The following is a 20,684-nucleotide window of genomic DNA, read 5'->3' as shown; positions in this document are numbered from 1 at the left end:
TTTGTTGTTATTCGTCCCTCTGACGTTCTGGCTTTAGGACTCCTTGTAGTATTTTTTGGAGTGGGGGTTTAGTCGTAATGAAATTCCAGAGTTTCTGTTTGTCTGGGAAGGTCTTTATTCTTTCTTCATAGAGGAAGGAGAGCTTTGCGGGATAGAGTATTCTTGGTTGGCATCTGTTTTCTTGGAGTCTGTTGACTATGTCCCTCCACTCTTTCCTTGCCCGTAGTGTTTCTTCAGAGAAGCCTGATGTCAGTCTGCTTGGTTTTCCTTTGAATGTTATCTGTTTCTTCTTGTCAGCTTCATTATTTTTTCCTTGTCATGGATTCTTGGGAGCTTTACTATTATGTGTCTTGCTGTATTTTTCCTTTCGTCATGGAAGTTTGGTGTTCTTCTTGCTTCTTGTATATCAATTTTCAGCTCCTTCTTCATGTTTGGGAAGTTCTCTTCTATTATTTCCTTGAATATTTTCTCTGTTCCTACCTCTCTCTCCTCTCCTTCTAGGATTCCTATAACTCTTATATTCCTTTCCTCATGGAGTCAGATAGTTCCCGAAGTCTTTCTTCAGTCTTTGTCCTTCGTACTTCTCTTTCCTTTTCTGTTTTGGTTCTTTTTATTTCTGTGTCTTCAAGAGTACTTATTCGTTCTTCCATTTCATCTATTCTGCTTTCATTTCTTTTCCCAGAGTTCTTTAGTGCCTCCATTAATTCTTTGATCTCCTGCATTTCTTTTACTTCCCTCTTTAGGTACTCAATTTCATTCTTCTGATTGTTGATTATTTTCCCCTTATCACTGTTTTCCTTTATGACTTCTGTCATTTTTTTAATCACAGCAATTTTAAATTCTCTTTCTGGAAGGCTCAGAAGTTCTTCCAAGTTACTGTCGTTGCAATCTGGTGGGTGCTTTTCTTTTTGTGGTGTGTTTTTTCCCTGAGGAGTTGCTGGGTTGCATGTGGTTTTTCTACTCCCTACTGCCTGTTTTGTAATTTGCTGTATGCCTTGGGACACTGTGTTGCTGGTACTGGCCTGCATCTTGGGCAAACTTCCCAGCTCACCTCTGGCTCCTCTGGGAGCCTTCTGCTGGTTTAAAGCAGTCTTTACTGAAGAAATGTCCCTGTTCTAAAATGGCAATGTGGGGATGCACTCCCTGCACGCTCAGTCTGCCCCGGCGATGGGTGCTCACTCCACTCTGGTCTCAGACTGCCTTAAGTGACTTTTATAATTACATTTTCTTCCAGTTTCATTCAACAGTGTTGACAAAATAACCTTAAAGCAAATTTCTCTAGAAGCATGTGTTTCAAACAATACATCTACTTCAAATAGCATGGTTGCATGGTTCAATGGTTAACTTATCAGATAATTAAATATTTTCAATAATTCCATGTAAGAAATGCTTTCTTGGTTTCTGTTGGTTAACTACTCTCTCTCCCTCCATCTCATCCCCCTATACAAAGTTATCATGTAGAATGCTAATATTTGTATCAAGTATTAATAGTTATATATTACCCCTACTCATTTCCTCCTTTAATTGTATTGGCATACATCCATAAACACATATCACATGTGGATATATACATAGATTCACATGTGAAATATGCATATATGTATATGTACTTATATATTTGTTGGGTAATTAAAACGAATAGAGTTTTTGAAAAGTTGACATCAGACTTCACAACTTTCAATGCTAAAAAACAAGCAAAACCTATATTTTGAAGTGAAAAGAAAATGACCCAATTACATATACCCACCCAAGTAATAGTTTTTCAATGTATAAGAATGCAAAAAATATATCACCAATATGATCTTCTTGGGAAAACTACAACAAATTCAGTCAATTAAGAGGTGATTCAAAATACTTAGGAATAGTAAAACCATTGTAAAATGACAGAAGTGAGCCTCAAATCCATTTAAATATTAGATTATGGTTTATCAACTATAAGTAACTACAGAAAGGAAAGTGAATGTTTTAAATCTGAACAAAATAAAAATTAAAAACTAAGTTAGAAAAGAAAAAGAAAGTTATACCAAGTCATGGGGGAAATATTAAATGACTCCATCTTTTATAGTAGCATATCAAGTTATTTTTATAATTAAAATATGTGATTTTCAAAAATAACTAACATTTTTTTATTTTCAGCAGATGGTCTTTGCTTAGAATGAGCTTAGAATAAGTTTTGTGAAAATATATTCAATTTCAACAATTCCCTTATTTTATTTCGGTTTCTCTTCTGTTGGAATCAAGTACAATTAAATTTTTTTAGTAATTCAAATGTTATAATAGAAGTTATGATTATTCATATTGCTATATAGTAATCTAGTCAGTCTTTTAAATGATGCTCATCTAATGGTAATAATAGTTACTTCTAGGTAAGAAATTTATGGTGTTTTTAAAATCCCCATCTTTACACTCCCCCCCCCATTTTTTATCTGTGTGTTGTTTGAATTTTTTTTTTGAGTCATGTATGATTTTTTTTTAAATTGAATAATTTTTCCCTAGAAAAATATTCCAAGGTGTTAACAGGAATTATTTATATATTTATTCCATTTTTGTATTTATCTGTTTTAAAAATTCCTTACCCTACTCTATTTCCCCATTTTGAAAGTTATGATTATAATTTTTCCCTAAGTACACATTTAGTAGCATTTTATAAAATTAGATGCAAGATTCTGACCCAAGAACTATTAAAGAGAGTATTTTTTAAAATCCCAAATGGCTAGGCTTAAATACATTTAAAATTTGTTTGTTATTTTCCAGCTTTATCATATAATGATAAGAGAGAATATAACATCAAATTTCTGGTTTGGGGAATTTATATGGTTTTCTTGGAGGCCTATATATGATAAAATTTTGAACAACATTCCATGAAAACTCAAACAGGGACATGAAGGGAGTAAAGTTTAATAAATACCTTTATAAAAAATATTGTTGATAATATAATAGGTTCCTTATATCCTTACTTATTTGTAGCTCTTTATTTTTCACTTATCAAATGTTTTTAGTTTTGCTACTTCACACCATATACAAAATGAACCCTAAATGGATCAAAGACTTAAAGACTATATATTTAAACACTTAAATATATATATATGAGTTAAAATATAAAATTTAGAAGTCTATCTTTATGATCTTTGTTTCTTAGACATCATAATTAAAAGCAACAAAAGAAAAAGCTAAATTGAATTTCATCAAAATTAGAAGTGAAAAGAAAACACACAGAATAGGAGAAAATATTTGCAAATTATATATTTGACATGGGTTAGATCTAGAATATGTAAAGAACTCTTACAATTCAGTAATAAGTAAAAAGACAAATAACCCAATTAAAAAATGATCAAAGGACCTAAGTAGACATTTCACCAAAGAAGATGTATACAACTGACCAATAAACTCATGAAAAGACGGTCAATATCATATTAGCTATCAGGGAAATGCATTTAAAACTAGTGTAAGCTACTACTTTATGTCCACAGGGATAAGTTATAATCAAAAAAGCAAAGAAAAAGAGACAATAACAAGTGTTGACAAGGATGCTGAGTAATTGGTTACTCAACTCCATAAATATATTTAAAGCCACTGTACACTTTAAATAAGTATATTGTAAAGTATGTGTAGGAGGCTTAATAATGGCCCTCAAAGATATCAGATCTTAGTCCCCAGAACCTGTAAATCTTATCCTATATGGGAAAAGATTCTTTGTAGCTATGATTAAATTAAGAGGTACTTGAGGTAAGATTATCCTAAATTTGGAAGAATAGTCTATGAGGCTTCTGGTTCTCTGAGGGCTGCCAACTGAGTGGCATCAGCCTGGGCTTCACATAGTGGGTCTTGATGGCTGACCTGGTGCAGGCAGATTTGTGTTTTAGAAAAAAAAAGACACTTTGAAAAATGTGGCAGTTTTGAAGACATACAGGGCAGGTATAAGCCTGGTATATATACCAGGTATAAACTTGGCTGGCCTCATTCAACAAGGTTTGAGCTCCTACGGACACCAAGTTTGCACAGGCACCAATCAAGTATTGGAAACAGCTGGTTTGGAAAATGGACCAATCATTTTGAAAGGCAAGTCCCCTAAAGGGAGGGGGGGCGTATAAGCCAAGCTGGCTTGAAGAAAACCCTCAGAGAGGCATTAAAAGGGTCATCCAGAGAGACTCAGCTTTGGGAACTTAGCTTTGGGAGAGACTCCTCCAGACTCTTTCCTGGGAAGACTTTCTACAGAGACCTTTGCCTCAGCTTCATTCATCTGTTGCGCAGGGGCTTATCCCTGGCATCTCTAAAGAACTATAACATGGTTTGGTGTACGGCACTGCCCAGCCTAGCTTTAGATTGCAGCCACGTTGCTGCAGTGCAGCCTTGGCAGCATCATCTGTGACTACCCCCAGCTGCCACAGATTAGTTGGATCCTGGTCCACAGCTTACTGTTGTAACCACCAGTTTCAGGCTTTCATCAAAGGGACAATTTTATCTTGCACGAGCAGCTCTTGGTTTAGACTACTGGACACTGTGGACACTACCTGGGGTAGGACAGCTGGCCATTTGTGGCCTTAGAAACATTTCCTTTTCCCCAGTCATCCCTTTGTCAATAAGTCCCATTGTTGCACCTTGAGCTGAATTACATCCTGCAATTGTAAGCAAGACAGGTGAGAACCCACAAACTGTGACCCACTCCCCTCCCAAGTTTGTTCCATTCTCTGGGTGGATCTAAATACAATCACATGTATCCTAACAAGGAGATCTCTAAGAGGAAGAGGCAGTGTAAACACAGATTGGTGATAGGGTAGGTGCCTTAGTAGCTGAGCACTGGCCATCCAGTTCTTTCAGTCCATGCAGTGCAGGGTTAAGTTGGAGGCACTGACCTTCTGGTTCTCCCCACTGTGATCACCACCATGGTGATTTGCAAAACAAATGAGTTTGGGGATAACTATACCCCATGAAATCTCACAAGTGCCATTGACACAATCTCACCTGTAAAATGCACCTTAATTTCAGAAATGCAAAAAGTAAACTGTTCATATTAGAATTAGGAAAGTATGATAGTTTGACTTTTTAGAAGATTTCTCCAATCACATGGAAAAGTAAGAGAAGTTAAATTTAACATGACATTAAAAAAAATTTAACATGACATTGCTAGAGAAGATCTCTGCAAACTAGCAAGAAGTGGGAATTCATTTCACAGCATTACTCTCATAAAAGTTCTCTTAATTTTAAAAAATTGACTCCAATGAGGTTATTTGTGCAATTTATGGGTAACATAGGGCTCTAAGTGCTGAAAAGTACAAAATCAAGGTGCTGGTAGGGTTGGTGTCTGGTGAAGTCTCTCTTTGGGCTGCAAATGCTACTTTCTCGAGATGTCTTAACATGACCTTTTTCCCAGTGCACTCATGTAAAGAGAAAGAGAGAAAGCTCTCACCAAGTCTTATTAGATTAGAACTCTACCTGAATGATTTCATTGAACCTTAATTATCTCCTAACAAAATCATGGGTGGGGGGATAGACTTCATTGTAGGAATTTTGGTAGGATATAATGCAGTCCATATCAAGCTGTAAACAGAGTTATATGCAGGTATTAATTCTATCATGTTTATAGTGAATAATGACAACATAGATATACAAAAATAAAGACATGATTAAATAAGCTATAATATACCCATATAATGGAATATATAGCCATTAAAATGAATTATGGATTAAAATATTATTCTTCATACTTTTCTACTTTTATTTTTCTAAAGTGAATCTATTACTTTCTTATTGAGCTAATTCATCTAGCATAAAATACACATAATACTTTTATATTTTACATAAAAAGTAAGAAAAATTTTCTAAATTGTCCAACCTTTTAGAGAAACTAGTGAAAGACAAAAGGGCAAGTAACATATAGATTCATAATCTTGTGAAGAAAGTAAAACATGTTTATTACTACACTAAGGTAACAAAGCCTTGACTTTTTCTGAATCATTTTAATAGTTTGTTCTTCTGCCTATTTTTCTGTGAATACCTACAGGATTTTTAACTTATGGAGATGACTGAATGACAACATGGAGAGGCTAATATCATTGAAAGGAGACTACTATTACTTACAATTGTCAAGAGAAGAGTGCATACTATGCCACACAGAGCCATAGGGAATCACCAGGTTTTGGTCTGGAGGCAAAACAGGAGTAAGGGAGAAACTTAGGCCAGAGCCTTTATTTGGGTGTCCTCAGGAAACAGAAAGGCAGGGCAGGGTGAACAGTTTAGGACTGCCTAGTTTGAATAATTCTAGTTGCCTTTGGGGCATAAAGACTATCCCTAATTGTCTGATAGCCGGTCCTGGGTTGATCTAGGGCAATGAAACTATTAGTTTGGTGATTTAGATAAGGAGTTGGTCCAGAGTATGGGCTCTAGATCATGGGGTAGGTATAAGTAACTTTGGCCATTAGTCTGGCCCTGTCACTAATGGATGCCAAATGGACAGATACAGAATCCAAGAAAACATAGCATAACTGAGATGGAATTGCCAAACTATTATCTATATGGTAATCATTTCAAGAAGTATTCCAGAAATTTTTTATATATACTTGAAATTATATATGTAGTCATAATCTTCAATGGAACAACAGTGTAGGAAAGGAGAAGGAGATAATTATATTGATTCTGGGACTCAACAGAGAAAACAAGTAGAATTAAAGAAAAAACATTAAAAAAAAAGAGGCTATATAAAAGACTTAGGGTTCTGATACCCCTAAAATTGTTTCTTTCACTTACTGCATTATGATAGAATCATACTTTCTCAGATACATTAGTATGTACATTTTGAAATCAAAATGCCAGAATAAAATTTCCCAACTCCATTAGTGGTAAGAACTTGTACAATTTACTTGACCTTTTGCACCTCAGTGTTTTCATCTGTAAAAGTATAAATGAGGATTTAGGAGAGGATTTCCTGATTAATATATGGATAGTTTAGTACATTTTAGATCTCATAATTTGTATAGCCACATTTCATTGAATAGAAGAAGCTTTTTAAAAATAATCTTACCCAAAGGTTTCGGCGGAAGTATTTTTTCACTTTCACATCATGAGTACCACTGATTGAAAGATATTATTGGGATTGCAATATATACCATGGTAACTACAGTTTATAATACTGCATTGCATATTTAAAAGTTGCTGAGAGTTGATCTGAAAAGTTCTCATCAGAAGAAAAAAATTTGTAACTATGGTGACAGATGTTAGCTCAACTTATTTTTAGTGATCATTTTACAATACATACAAATAAAGAATCATTACGTCGTACACCTGAAACTAATACAATATTATGTCAATTAACCTCAAAAAAGAAAAAATAATCTGTAAGATAATTTTGATTATGTAACCTATGTAACCTATTATGTAATTTTGATTATGTAACCTAATTTAGGGGGGTAAAATATTTTAAAGTGTAAATCTTAGAATTGATAGAATAAGTTATTATGCTTTCATTTAAGTTAATGTATGTATGGCATCTACCACAGACCATTGAAACTGGCAAAATAATTTGATTCAAATGTTGAATAATATAACATCTTACTTCAGCAAATTCCATTTTGTTCAGTCTTGGTTCCATTGAGTCAGTAATATTCAATTGTTTGCAATGTTGTTCTAATTATGGAACAAAGATTTGCTGGTTAGTTTTACTGTAACACATTTATTTTTCTATTCATAAACCAATACATCAATAATATAAAAGACTACAAAAACATCTGGCCTGGCTTATGTTTGCATCTATGCTAGTAGTTCCTAAAACAACACCTCTAGAAACTTTCTTTTTAAATTCCTTTGTCTTTATAAATGAAATATGAATCTCTTCTTTCAAAAATTCAAAGAATACAAGAATATAAACAGCAAAATTTGAAAATCTATCTTTCCCTGCCCCCACCAGCATTCACTTGCTTCTGCCTCAGAAGTAACCACTGTCAACAGATGCTGTTTTCCTTCTAGCAACCTTTTTATGCACTTTCATATGTATAAATGTACATATGCACATATCTTTTGTTTTTCTATACATAAATAGGATCTGATTTGTCTGAAACTTATTTTTCACTTAACCACTCATCTTGTAGGTCTTTTCATATAGAATAGAGCTCATTAGGAAGATTTGGGATGGGAATATAGATGAGAATCATCTCATGTTTGAAAAAGAAAACACAGAGAAGTGTGTCTAGTGTGTAAAATAGTAATAGAACCAAAAAGGAACGTGGAGACATTTAAGGGGCAAGTAAAAGAAAAACCAAGGAATAAGAAATGCTAAGAGGCTATCAAAGATAGAAGAAAAATTCAAGAGAGAATGGTATCAGATAAAGCAAGAAAAAAAGTTTTGTTAATAACAAAAGGAAAACAGCTTCATGAATAACAGCATGATCAATAATGATGAGTGTGGCAGTTAGTTCAATTAAAGATTGTTTAAAACTTATTAATCTTACCTACAGACAAACACACAAACTTATGGAAGAACTAATACATTGGCTTCTTTGACTTCTAATGGTAACTCCTCTTACCTATCATTACCTATCATAGAGGTATATATAAAAATAATCTTTAGTTACTACTGAGTTATACAAATGCTTATTTATGAAATATCAATTATTGGGGTCATAAGAGGACTGTATAAACATTTTTTTACATCATTGTTCATTTTGAAACAATATTTGCTTCCTCCCACTCCCTCAGGTATAATCCCCATAGAGTTTCCTTCACCAATGTACCCATGCACCATCACCTCAGTCCCTTTTGCCCCTCCCTCCTTCCCTATGATCCCTCTCCTGCCTCCTCCTCTGCAGTATGTCTCTGATTTATAATTGTCTGTTTTTGCTTTGTTGTGTTTTGTACTGTTATTATTTTTTTACACTGATGTCTTATTTGGTTCCCCTATATTCCTGCTATAAGTGAAACCATCTGATATTTTTGTTTTTCCTTCTGGCTTATTTCACTGAGCATAATTCCTTCTAGCTCCATCCACGTTGCTGCGAATGGCATGATTTTTATCGTTTTTGATTGCTGAATAATATTCCATAGTGTATATATACTACATCTTCTTGATCCAGTCATCTATTTTTGGGCAATTGGGTTGTTTCCATAGCTTAGCTATTGTAAATAGTGCTTCTATAAACATAGGGATGCAGGTGCCCTTTAGAAGTGTGGTACATATACACAATGGAATATTACTCAGCAATCAAAAAAGATAAACTCACGCAATTTGCAGCAACATGGATGGAGCTGGAAGGGATCATGCTCAGTGAAATAAGCCAGAAAGAAAAAGAAAAATACCAGATGGTCTCACTCATAGCAGGAATTTAGAAAACCTAAATAAGGGACCAGGATCCAACCACTATGGAAAGCTGTGTGGAGATTCCTCAACCTACTAAAGATAGAGCTTCCATATGATCCAGCAATTCCACTCCTAGGTATTTACCCAAAGGACACAGAAACATTAATTCCAAAGGGCACCTGCACCCCTATGTTTATAGCAGCACTATTTACAATAGCTAAGCTTTGGAAACAACCCAAATGCCCAAAAATAGATGACTGGATCAAGAAGATGTGGTACGTATACACAATGGAATATTACTCAGCATTCAAAAAAGATAAAAACAAGCAATTTGCAACAACATGGATGGAGCTGGAAGGGATCATGCTCAGCGAAATAAGCCAGAAAGAAAAAGAAAAATACCGGATGGTCTCACTCATAACAGGAATCTAGAAAACCTAAATAAGGGACCAGGAAAAAGAATAACTATAATAAAGAAAAAAATCAAAATCAACAAACAGCTATGAACCAGAGACACACTTTGGGGTGGGGGGAAAGGAGGGATTGGGGTCAAAATCAGGGGGTTGCAATTGTATGGGCAATATAAAAATAAAATTATAAAAATAAATAAATAAAATTCATCTAGTGAACAAAAAAATAAAATAAAATAAGGGACCAGGAAAAAGACTAATTATAATAAAGTGAAAATTAAAATCAACAAGCAACTATAAACCAGAGACACACTATGGGGGGGAGTGAGGGGAAGAGGGCTTAGGGTCAAAATAAGAGGGGTGGGAATTGTATGGGGAATATAACCCAAATGAAAATGCATACATTGTGCAAAAATGAAAAATGATGTAAAAAATAAATTAAATTAAAAAAAGAAGAAAACATGTCTTAGCCTTCTTTGTATACTCCATCCCATTACAGTATCTGGAACTAAGAATGAACGATATAGAAAATAAATACTATATAGTATAGGAAATGAAAGAAATAATCACTGCCAACTAAATGTGGAATTTCTCTAAATTGATCATAATCTCAAATAGAGCTCCCTTAATTCATTCCTTCTGTACCTCCCCCCAAAAAATTAATGTATAAGTTATTTCAAAGATTTTCTGAAAGAGGTATTGAAGTTGTGCTGAGTGTGAAAAAATTACGGAATGTGATAGGCTGAGAACAAGTTGAAAAAGGAAAGGTTGTCAGCAAGGTGCAAATCACTGTTTTAAGACCAGTGATAGGGAGATGGGAAGCATATTTTATTTTTAAAAGTGAGACTAGATTTCAAACAATCTGTTGTTGTAATAAAATGGTCAAAATATCAATCAAAAAATCAACTGGAGGGCCTCCCTGGTGGCACAAGGGGTTAAGCACCGCACTATGAAGCAATCCACAGCCTCTGCAGCACAAGTTCAATCCCTGGCTGGCCAGGTAGCAACCCACATGGCGAAGCAGACCTCTCCTGTCTCGCCCACTGCTCTCCTCAGCAGCGTATTTCAATCAGTCTGCCTGTTCTGTTCCCCACTCTGTCTCTGGTGAATCCTCTTACCCCCTTGCATCTCTGGCCTATACCCCAGCTCTTCTATGCATAAATAAAGAAATCTTTAAAAAAAAATCAACTGGATATAAATTATGTAAATCTCAGGATCCAAATTCTAGTTCTTTATGCAGCAAGTCAGACTCCTTTGCTTAATCTTATACCGGGAAATCTTTCTGAAAACAAAAGCAACATCTATCATACTCCACAGTCATAGTGCTGTCTCCTTCTCCCCCTCAGTGAGTATGGCGGAAATATGTGTGTGAATTTTTGTTGCCACAATGAAGGAAAGGAGTAGGAGCAGAACATTTGCAATTTCTGCCCAATAAAGACTTTCCCCTCCTCCCAGAATAACTTTCAGTCTAGAACCTAACTATTTCACATGTAAACAGTATATTTTTGTTGAAATTTTCAATAATCTAACTATTGTGAAAATTTGAGAGAGTATTGTACTTTTCCCCCTATGAAAGTTTACTACAATTGTTCACTATTTCAAAAATTATATAATAATGGCAGGTTAATACCATAAAGTGTATGAATGCCAATATAACACAGCTACATCAGTCTGCATTTGTAGCAGTCCTATCCATGAGTATTATATATAAAAAACTCAAACCCATTCATTTGCCCGTATTTAAAGTTTTAAATACAAATACAAGTACAAAGGAGATGGTCAACTGGATTTTAATTTTACTTTTAATTTATCTTACATCCAAACATTCATTATAAGTAGGTAGAAAAGTCTGACTACTCTATTATGCCTTCCAGTGAAGCTGTAAGCAGATATTTATATATTGAAACACGGTATATTTAAGTCCTATGTCTTTTCTTGTATTTCTCCTTTATATCACAGTTATGACATAACTTTCTTTTTAAAGTCTAATGTATGCACGTAATCTCTTCTAGGAATTTGAGAGGATAATAAAGGGGTAGTACAGAATGTCTGTAATAAAATGGGGCCCTGGGCTAAAAGGGCTGAAAATCACTTTTTCAATCTCTGGCTATTTTCTCCATTTGGAAAGAGTAAAAGAACAAAGTACATCTATAAGAGCTATCTCAATATTGACTCATCTGAATTCAGCACCCCTCAAAACAAATACTACAGCAATAGATAGGCTTACCAAGTTGGAAATCAGGACTTTGAAAAAAATCATGAAGAGCATTTTGAATCTGCATATCAAAGAAAAAACCCACATATTACTTCTCAATTACCATGTATTTAGTATTTTAGGCTAAAAGTCATCTATAGTATTCCCATTTAAATCCTGAAATCCTTCTAACTCCAAAGTAATAATTAGCATTTACTTTATAGGATAATTGAAGGTTTGTAAAAATGTGTATATGAATGAAGGTGCTTTCATTCACACATACACACACACACACACACACACACACACACGCACACATCTCCCTAAATAATTTCCAACCTTTTGCATGTGAGAACTGGGTTGCTGAGAGTAACCATTTTGCCCCCTTCATGCACATTTCTAGCAAGCCTCAGATACTGGGCACGATGGAACTAAGGAACCTTTGTCAACCAGGTTGGCAATCCAAAGAACCCTTTATAATTTCTTGTACTTCAATTACTAAAAAAAATGAATTTACACAGTTTTTTTTTTTTAAACATAGACTGCATTTCCCTGAAGGCATATGTTGTGGAACATCTTTTCCTGAGCTTATTTGCCATCTGTATATCTTCTTTTTTTCTTTAAATACTTACTACATTTTTTAAAAAGATTTATTTATTTATTTATTTATACAAGCACTGGGTACAGTCAGAAGCGCGGAAGGGTGAGAGAATTCACCAGAGCCAGAGCGGGGAACAGAGCAGGCAGAAGGACTGAAGTACACTACTAAGGGGAGCAGCGGGCGGCAGGAGAGGTCTGCGCGCCATGTGGGACCCTCCTCCGGTGGCCGGGGAGCAGCTGGGGAGCAGCGGGGATCGAACCTCGAACCCGAACCGGCGCTGCAGAGGCTGCGGGCACCTTCGCAACCCAGCGCTCAACCGCTGCGCCACGGGGGAGGCCCTGTATCTCTTCAGGACTTTTGTCCATTTTTTTTAATCAGTCATTCATTTCGTTGTTGAGATTTAAGCATTATTTGTTATGTTTTGTATGGATATACAAAATAAAGATATATCAGATATATATTTTTGCAAATATTTTCTCCCATTTTGTGTCCTGCGTTCCTTGCTCTATTTTTAATAATTTACTTGGAACCTAAAATATGCTTCGCATGTATCTAACCAATAAGTATTTATATACCTCAAAGAAAATATTGAACTCTTATAGTACAGTTGTTTTCTGGAGCTGAGAGATTTGGTCTCTTAGTTCACAGAGTAATTAGTTACACACACACACACACACACACACACCAAACTAAAGATCAAGTGAAAGCTATATATGTTTGTAGCGAACAATTTTGAAATTTCAATATTTTAGAAATCTAAGTAGACCTGATGCTGCTGTTGTTTTCAATGTTAAAGAACAAATGGAATAAACTGCCTCTTATGGACTCGACAGGTCAAGAATCTACTTAGCAAGACAGAGTATTTAGAAGGAAGCTTCTAACACTTCACTCAGTATTCTAGTAATAACCCTTTTAACTCACCCTTCCTACCCTTCATAAATATCCCCCTTCCTTACCACAAGCATAGGAATCATTCCTTTGGGGTCTAGAATCCATTCATCGAATTGTTCCTGCAGGGCCTCCTTCCGTGTGTTAGTCACCTTGACTTTGACTTCCTGGATGCTTTGTTTCTGTGCTCGTTTCTGTTTGATGTTTTCCTTCATCTTGGACACTCTGAAGGATGTAGACATAGAAGACATGTTGAATTAAGACAATGATTTGGATTCATATTGCTCAATGGCAGAACTTGAGTTTAGAGCTTCATTTAAACTTTGCACTTAAATTTTCTCCACAAAATCTCCTTGATTCAATTCTTCAGTGACCCTGCCACTTCCAGCATTTACTTAATTTGGCATTAATCATAAGCTGTCTTCTACTATTATTTGACTTTTTAGAGTAGTCCTTATATTACCCAACTTAATACTAAAGTACTCAGAATAGCCTTAGGAGGTGCCATATATCCCATAAAGTGGTGGGCCTCTTTCCTTGGACATAGATGTCATCTGGAGGGACTCTGAGTCCAGGTCTAAGATGATAGTCTGGAAACCACATTCATAACAAGTAACTCAGGGCTGAGATAAAACTTCTAATTTCTGTCTAATTATATAGATTGCCAACTTTCTCTATGCAGCCAGAGTCAAATATTTGACAAATTATTTATCAGCCTCTGAACATGATCGTTACCTTTGTACTAAAACACAGTTGTATTACACAGATTGAGAACTGGGATGAATTGTGATATTAATTTTATTATTCTTACTGGGAGTTTGAAACCCCCAAACTGGTTTTTATTTAAATGCTAAAATAGGGCCTTCCTGGTGGTGCATGGGGTTAAGACGCAACCTATGAAGCTGGCCACAGCCACTGCAGCACGAGTTCGATCCCCAGCCAGGGAGCTACCCACATGGTGCAGCAGACCATTCCTGACTCACCCGCTACTCCCCTCAACAGTGTATTTCAGTCAATCTGCCTGTTCTGTTCCCCATTCTGTCTCTGGTGAATCCTCTCACCCCCCCATACCTCCGGCCTGTACCCCAGTTCTTGTATGCATACATAAACAAATCTTAAAAAAAATAAAAGCCAAAATGGCTCAGAATAATAAAATTAGCTGCTGGCTTCAAATACAATTTTCCAATAATGTTTGAGGAAGTTTATCTTTCAAAGAAGATAGACCAAAATAATCTGACAGATTCTGAAATTCAAAATAATTTTCAGTAAGAACTGATAATAACCCCACCAAAAAAGAAAATGACTAAAGTATTACCCTATGCCCAGATAAGAACTTTAAAATTTTCTTTTGAAGGAAAATTAAGCCTTTAAAAATAAATTTTGTAGTTTGAAAATAAAACAAGGAAGTGGCTTAATAGTGCATAAGGGGGCCTCCCCGGTGGCGCAGCGGTTGAGCGCTGGGTTGCGAAGCTGCCCGCGGCCTCTGCGGCGCCGGTTCGATCCCCGGCTGCTCCCCGGCCCCGGAGGAGGGTCCCACATGGCGCGCAGACCTCTCCAGCCGCCCGCTGCTCCCCTCAGCAGTGTACTTCGGTCCTTCTGCCTGCTCTGCTCCCCGCTCTGGCTCTGGTGAATTCTCTCACCCTCCCGCGCTTCTGACTGTACCCAGTGCATGTATAAACAAAACAAACAAACAAACCAGCAAACAAATAAATAAAGCATGCCTCTATAAAAAAAAAAAAAAAATAGTGCATAAGGGCCTGTTTCTAAACTTCTATTAGAAGATTAATTAGTATTTTAAAGGAAGTACTAAAATTCTGTAATGCAATTGCTAAGTGGTCAAACTGCTACTGTTTTTATCATACCCTCCCCCCAAATCTTTTCCTTTGTTGGCTCTCCTGTTCTTTCTCCATTCTTCATCCCTCTGTTGCTTTATTTATCTTCTTTTCCCCTTCTCTTTCTTCCCTCACTCCCTCTCTCTATAAAACATTCTCCTCAATTTGTCTTCATTCCTGAATAATTTTCTATTTTGTGTCTGCATTTACTTTTAGCTTTTTCTCATTATTCATTAATTCACTCATTCAACCACTTAATAAGTCAGTAACTTATTCATTCATTACACATTTATTGGGTACAAACTATGGATCCTGCTGTTACAATGCTGAGTTCAATGCAGAACAGATAAGTAGACAATATTGTGTATTAAGTATTGGGTGTCTCCAGATTCTCAAGTGTATTGCTCATGAAGCACAAAAATGACTAACAAAATTGGGTTCCTGTCATATTTCCTTCTGTCTGAAATACTTTTCTTCTTCTCTTTGTTTGACTAGATCCTCCACATCTTTTATGTCTTAACATTACTTTCACTCATTTATTAATGCCCATATTTAGAAGGAAACCTAGTCTTGTGCTCTAGGACCACTGTACATGAAATTCCAAATATAATCCAAATGGATTTTAAATTGGGTAGATTACTTATTCAGGGAATTAATAAGACTTCTCTTGTATGGTCTACATCTTTTGAGAATAGCTACATCAATCAACATAATTCTGTAGCATCCAAAACTCTTACCTTTAACTATTGTAGAGTAAACATAATCTGCGAATAGATCTTAAATATAAACCCATGTGTGAGGAGACTGCAAAATAGTAAAATGAAAATTTTACAAATTCTTCCCATTCCTGTATGTATGCATGTCTGTATGTATACTTTTAACTTTGTGGCTTCTCCTATCATTTGGTGGAGTCTATTTCTGCATCATTTTGTGTCTAACTTTGGCCATGTGACTTTCATTGGCCAATAGACCATTAGCAAACGTGATGCAAGAAGGTAGAAGGTTGAAAAGAGTTACCAATTATATTACAGTAAAACTGGGGTGTGGGAGGGAAGAGTGTTTGAACACTGGGAGTTGCACTATTTTGTTGAATTCAGGAGCCCTTCTACCACCATCTTAGAAAAAAAGCTAGGGTAGCCTGCTGGATGATGATCTAATTAACTCCATTGCTTTTGCAAATAACCAACACTAGACCAATGACTACGGCATCAATTGTCATCTTACTGCAATGCATGAGGGATCCAAATTGATACTATGTAGAATAAAAGTGAGCCATGAGCCTAGCCCAAAGTTACCAACCCATAAAATTATGAGCAAATAAATGATTATTGTTTTACATCATGTTTTGAGGTATTCTGTTACACCGCAACAGTGACTAATTAAATCTTCCCCACCTTAACAAGTGTATTGAGATCTTTTAAAGATAAGCATAGTATAAATCTAACTGATTAAAGAAGTGAAAATGCTTCCCTACGCTACTCATGACAATCTGATTTCTATTCATCCATTCAAACGATACAAAGAAAATCTTCTACTTGCTGCAGTATCTTTCTAGGTTATATCAAAACTGAATTTTGTATTTCCTCAAAAGAGATTCTAACTAGCTAAAGTAGATAATTGAACACGAACTTTGAGTGACTCCAAAATATGAGGCAATTACTGAATCTAGCAGAAGACTCTTTCTTGACTGTTAAACAACGGGACTTGTTTTAATCAGCCATATACAAACCAATTCACTCAACTTATTCTATCCTATACAGTGTGAAAGTTTTCAGCTCCTCTCTAACATTTAAAATTCCCTGAAATTTCCTCCCCTCTGCAAACAATTCAATGAATTCTCCCCTAGTGTATAGTCCCTTGCCTGACAAGTTAATAAATTCAGTTTCTATAATTTCTTTATAGTTTCACAAAGCTAAATATTTCTGAAACACACGCACATGATTCCTTTGATGAGTGTTACTATAAAAATCCACATATGATATGTATCTACTAAATCACTGTACTACTTATTTTCTTTTTGTTTATTTAACATATATAATATGAAATGATGTTCCTGATAAAAAACACCATGACAAGAAAAATCTAATGACAAGATGTTTAAATAGATAATTAGTCAATTTGGAATATTATAAAATGGTGAAGAATATTTATCACAGCCTCCCACTAAATAATGATTCATTCCAGATACTTCAAAATTAAATACTCAATTACCTCACTCTAAGACATATCTCATAATACTCTTAACTAACTAAAAGCAAAACAAAATAAAAAACACAAGAAAATTTTCATCATGAGGGCCAATGTCAGATTAGGTTAGTCGATTCATCTAACAAATATTTATTGAACATTACTCACACAACACAGTATAGGTGTCGCAGAGTGAATGGGGAATATGACAGATACAGTTTTCTGATTACATTATAACAGAGAGACTTTATTACAACTGTAATAAGTGTAACGAAAGAGAAACACAGAAATACAGATTTGATGAGCGAAAATAAAGGACCGTCCCAACCTAATTTTAACAATGAAGTTGCGTTTGAATTGAACTCTAAAGGATTGTTAGGATAAGGTAAACAGTAAGTAGTGATACAGACAGAGGGAATGGCATATGTAAACATCTTGAGGTAGAAAAAAGCCGTGGTATGTCTAATTTATGTTATACAATTATCTTGTATTCCTAGTGCATAGAGTGTAAGAAGGAAAGAGGCTGGAGTGAGGGCTAGAAAGTCAGAGCAACATGAATGGAATTAGAGGGAATTACGCTAAGAGAAATATGTCAGCATGAAAAGACAAATACCGAATTATTTCACTCATAGGTGGAATACAGAGAAACAAAACAAAGGAACTGACAAAACTAAACCAAAACAAACCCCAGGGTGCTTTGGTGGTAGAAGAATTATGGGGATTACACCTGAGAGGAGAAATCAAATGCTATCCAAAAATTAACAGTTATGTAAGAAAATAAATTTAAAAAATAACTGGAAATGACTGCAGAATTGAGGCTGCCAGAGAGGGAAGGTGGAGATAGGAGAAAATGGGGTAGGGGCTCAATTACCTAAATAAAAGGATTATGGTGCTTTGATGAAGGGGATGGTATGGTAACATACATCTGAAGAGACGTGAACCTATTCCCCTAAATCATATACAGTGTTGTAAACCAATGTTACCTCAAAAAAGGAAAAAAGGAGTCAGGGACCAGGTCATATAAAGGAAGGTCTTTTTGGGCTAGTGAAGGATTTTGATCTTTATCCTAAAAGTAGAAGGATACCATTGGAAGGTTTCACTATGGGAACAACATGGTAAGATTAATTTTTTAAAAATCACTTCAGTTATAGGTAAAAAGAAGTTAAGAGCAGATTTAAATAATTTCCCTATAAAGGGATGGCTCAACATTGAGTACTCAGTAGTTACGCAATAAATACTGATTGACTTAGTACAGACTCTTTAATAAATTTAAGTTACTAATTCATTCATTTAACAAACATTTATTGAGCCCCAAAACATGCCAAGCACTGTAGTTGATGACATAGTTATAGCGAATAGAGAAAACCCAGAAACAAATCCACAGATTTACAGTTGGCTACTCTTTGACAAAGGAGTAAAAAATATGCAATGCAGCAAAGAAAGTTTGTTCAATAAATGGTGCTGGGAAAACTGGGCTGCTACATGCAAAAGAATGAAGCTTGACTACTACCTCACACCATGCATAAAAACCAACTCAAAATGGATTAAAGAACTAAACATAAGAACTGAAACCAAAAAAGTATATAAAAGAAAATATAGGCAAAACACTACATGACATACACCTCAGTAACATCTTTAAAGATACATTAGCCAAAGCAATGACAGTGAAGGAAAGCATAAACAGCTGGGACTACATCAAATTAAAGAGCTTCTGTACAGCAAAAGAGACATTAACCAAAACAAAGAGACACCCACTGATTGGGAGAAAATTTTCACACACAATACTAATGATAAGGGACTGATAACAAAAATCTACAAAAATGGCCTCCCCGGTGGCGCAGCGGTTGAGCCCTGGGTTGCGAAGCTGCCTGTGGCCTCTGCGGTGCTGGTTCGATCCCTGGCTGCTCCCCGGCCACCAGAGGAGGGTCCCACATGGCGCACAGACCTCTCCTGCCGCCCGCTGCTCCCCTCAGCAGTGTGCTTCGGTCCTTCTGCCCACTCTGCTCCCCGCTCTGGCTCTGGAGAATTCTCTCACCCTCCCGTGCTTCTGACTGTACCCAGTGCATGTATAAACAAAAAACAAACAAACAAACAAATAAATAAATAAAACACGCCTCTATAAAAAATAAATAAATAAATAAATAAAATCTACAAAAAGCTGATGCGACTTAACAAAAACAAATAACCCAGTCCAACAAAATGGGCAGAAGAGCTAAAAAGAAACTTCTCCAAGAGGAAATGCAAATGGCCAACAGGCATATGAAAATATGTTCAACATCACTCATAATCAGGCAAATGCAAATCAAAACCACAACGAGATACCATCTTACACCAGTGAGAATGACACATATTAAAAAAACTAGCAACAACAAATATTGGCGAGGATGTGGAGAAAAAGGAACTCCCCTGCACTACTGGTGGGAGTGCAAACTGGTGCAACCACTTCAGTTAAGGCTGGATATCTGGCATAATTCCTGATGAGAGTTGATGGTCCTACAGCATTAACACTTAAGACTATTCAAGATGTCCAGAAACTCCTAGGATTTTCCAAATAATTCTATCCAGCAACTGATGTCCTCCAAAGAAGACAGGATTTTTTTTTCTGTTTATAGAAGAGAACACACTGAAAACCTTACATGCACTACTTTGGTTTATATATCCTCTGCCGTATCTCAGTCCTACACCATCCAAATTGGTGCTTCCCAGCCTTCCAGTGAGGAATATTCTTACTGTGGTTATCTCTCTCTTGTTCTTAGCCCTCAGCTAAGTGACTAAATTGAAACTCAACCATCTCATTTGGAAATAGGAAACCCTCATTCTTAAGATCATCTTGATGTTTGAAGACACTAGATCTGAGATACCCAGCATATAGTGTTGTGATAATGAAATTAGACTCCATAATGATTATGAAATATAACAGAGGTAGGGGACAGAGATCATTACCGAGCCAGAACTAGATATAAATCACTACAACTGCCACAAAGGAAAAAAAATGCAAATTTTTGCCTTGGTTCTCTTAGATCTATTTCCTGGTTCATTTGCACTCTCATTCTAAGATGGGGACTATGCATCAGATCTGGTGAAGAAAGATATTTATACTATAATAGGCTCTGCTTCTCTGCAATATGTAAATATCACCACAAGCAGGTTATTAAAAGTTTGTAATTCTATTTTAAGAGCAAATATTTTTTATTATCAATTCATAGTAAGGCAGTAGCAACTTATAAAATATATATCCCAAGCACTGGAGGAATCAAGAGCTAAAGGGAAAAGACATTAAAAGAAA

General features: G+C 35.7%; 1 protein-coding gene across 1 annotated transcript in view; it reads right to left on the bottom strand.

The window, feature by feature from the left end:
• EFCAB5 (EF-hand calcium binding domain 5) overlaps nucleotides 1-20,684 on the bottom strand; it is a gene marked incomplete at its 3' end in the record, with an annotated part of 87,025 nt that overhangs the window by 63,226 nt on the left and 3,115 nt on the right. Inside the window, exons 2-4 of the mRNA XM_084237851.1 lie at nucleotides 13,448-13,604; nucleotides 11,924-11,972; nucleotides 7,550-7,620 (exon numbers count right to left, since the gene is read on the bottom strand). Coding sequence (XP_084093977.1) covers nucleotides 7,550-7,620; nucleotides 11,924-11,972; nucleotides 13,448-13,604 — 277 coding nt within the window. The remainder of the gene's footprint in view (nucleotides 1-7,549; nucleotides 7,621-11,923; nucleotides 11,973-13,447; nucleotides 13,605-20,684) is intronic.

The sequence above is a fragment of the Talpa europaea genome (genome assembly GCF_964194135.1).
Source record: "Talpa europaea genome assembly, chromosome: 7".
NCBI classification, from domain to species: Eukaryota; Metazoa; Chordata; class Mammalia; order Eulipotyphla; family Talpidae; genus Talpa; species Talpa europaea.
Note: the sequence above shows the minus strand (reverse complement) of the source record. Positions and strands in the feature narration are given on the sequence as shown.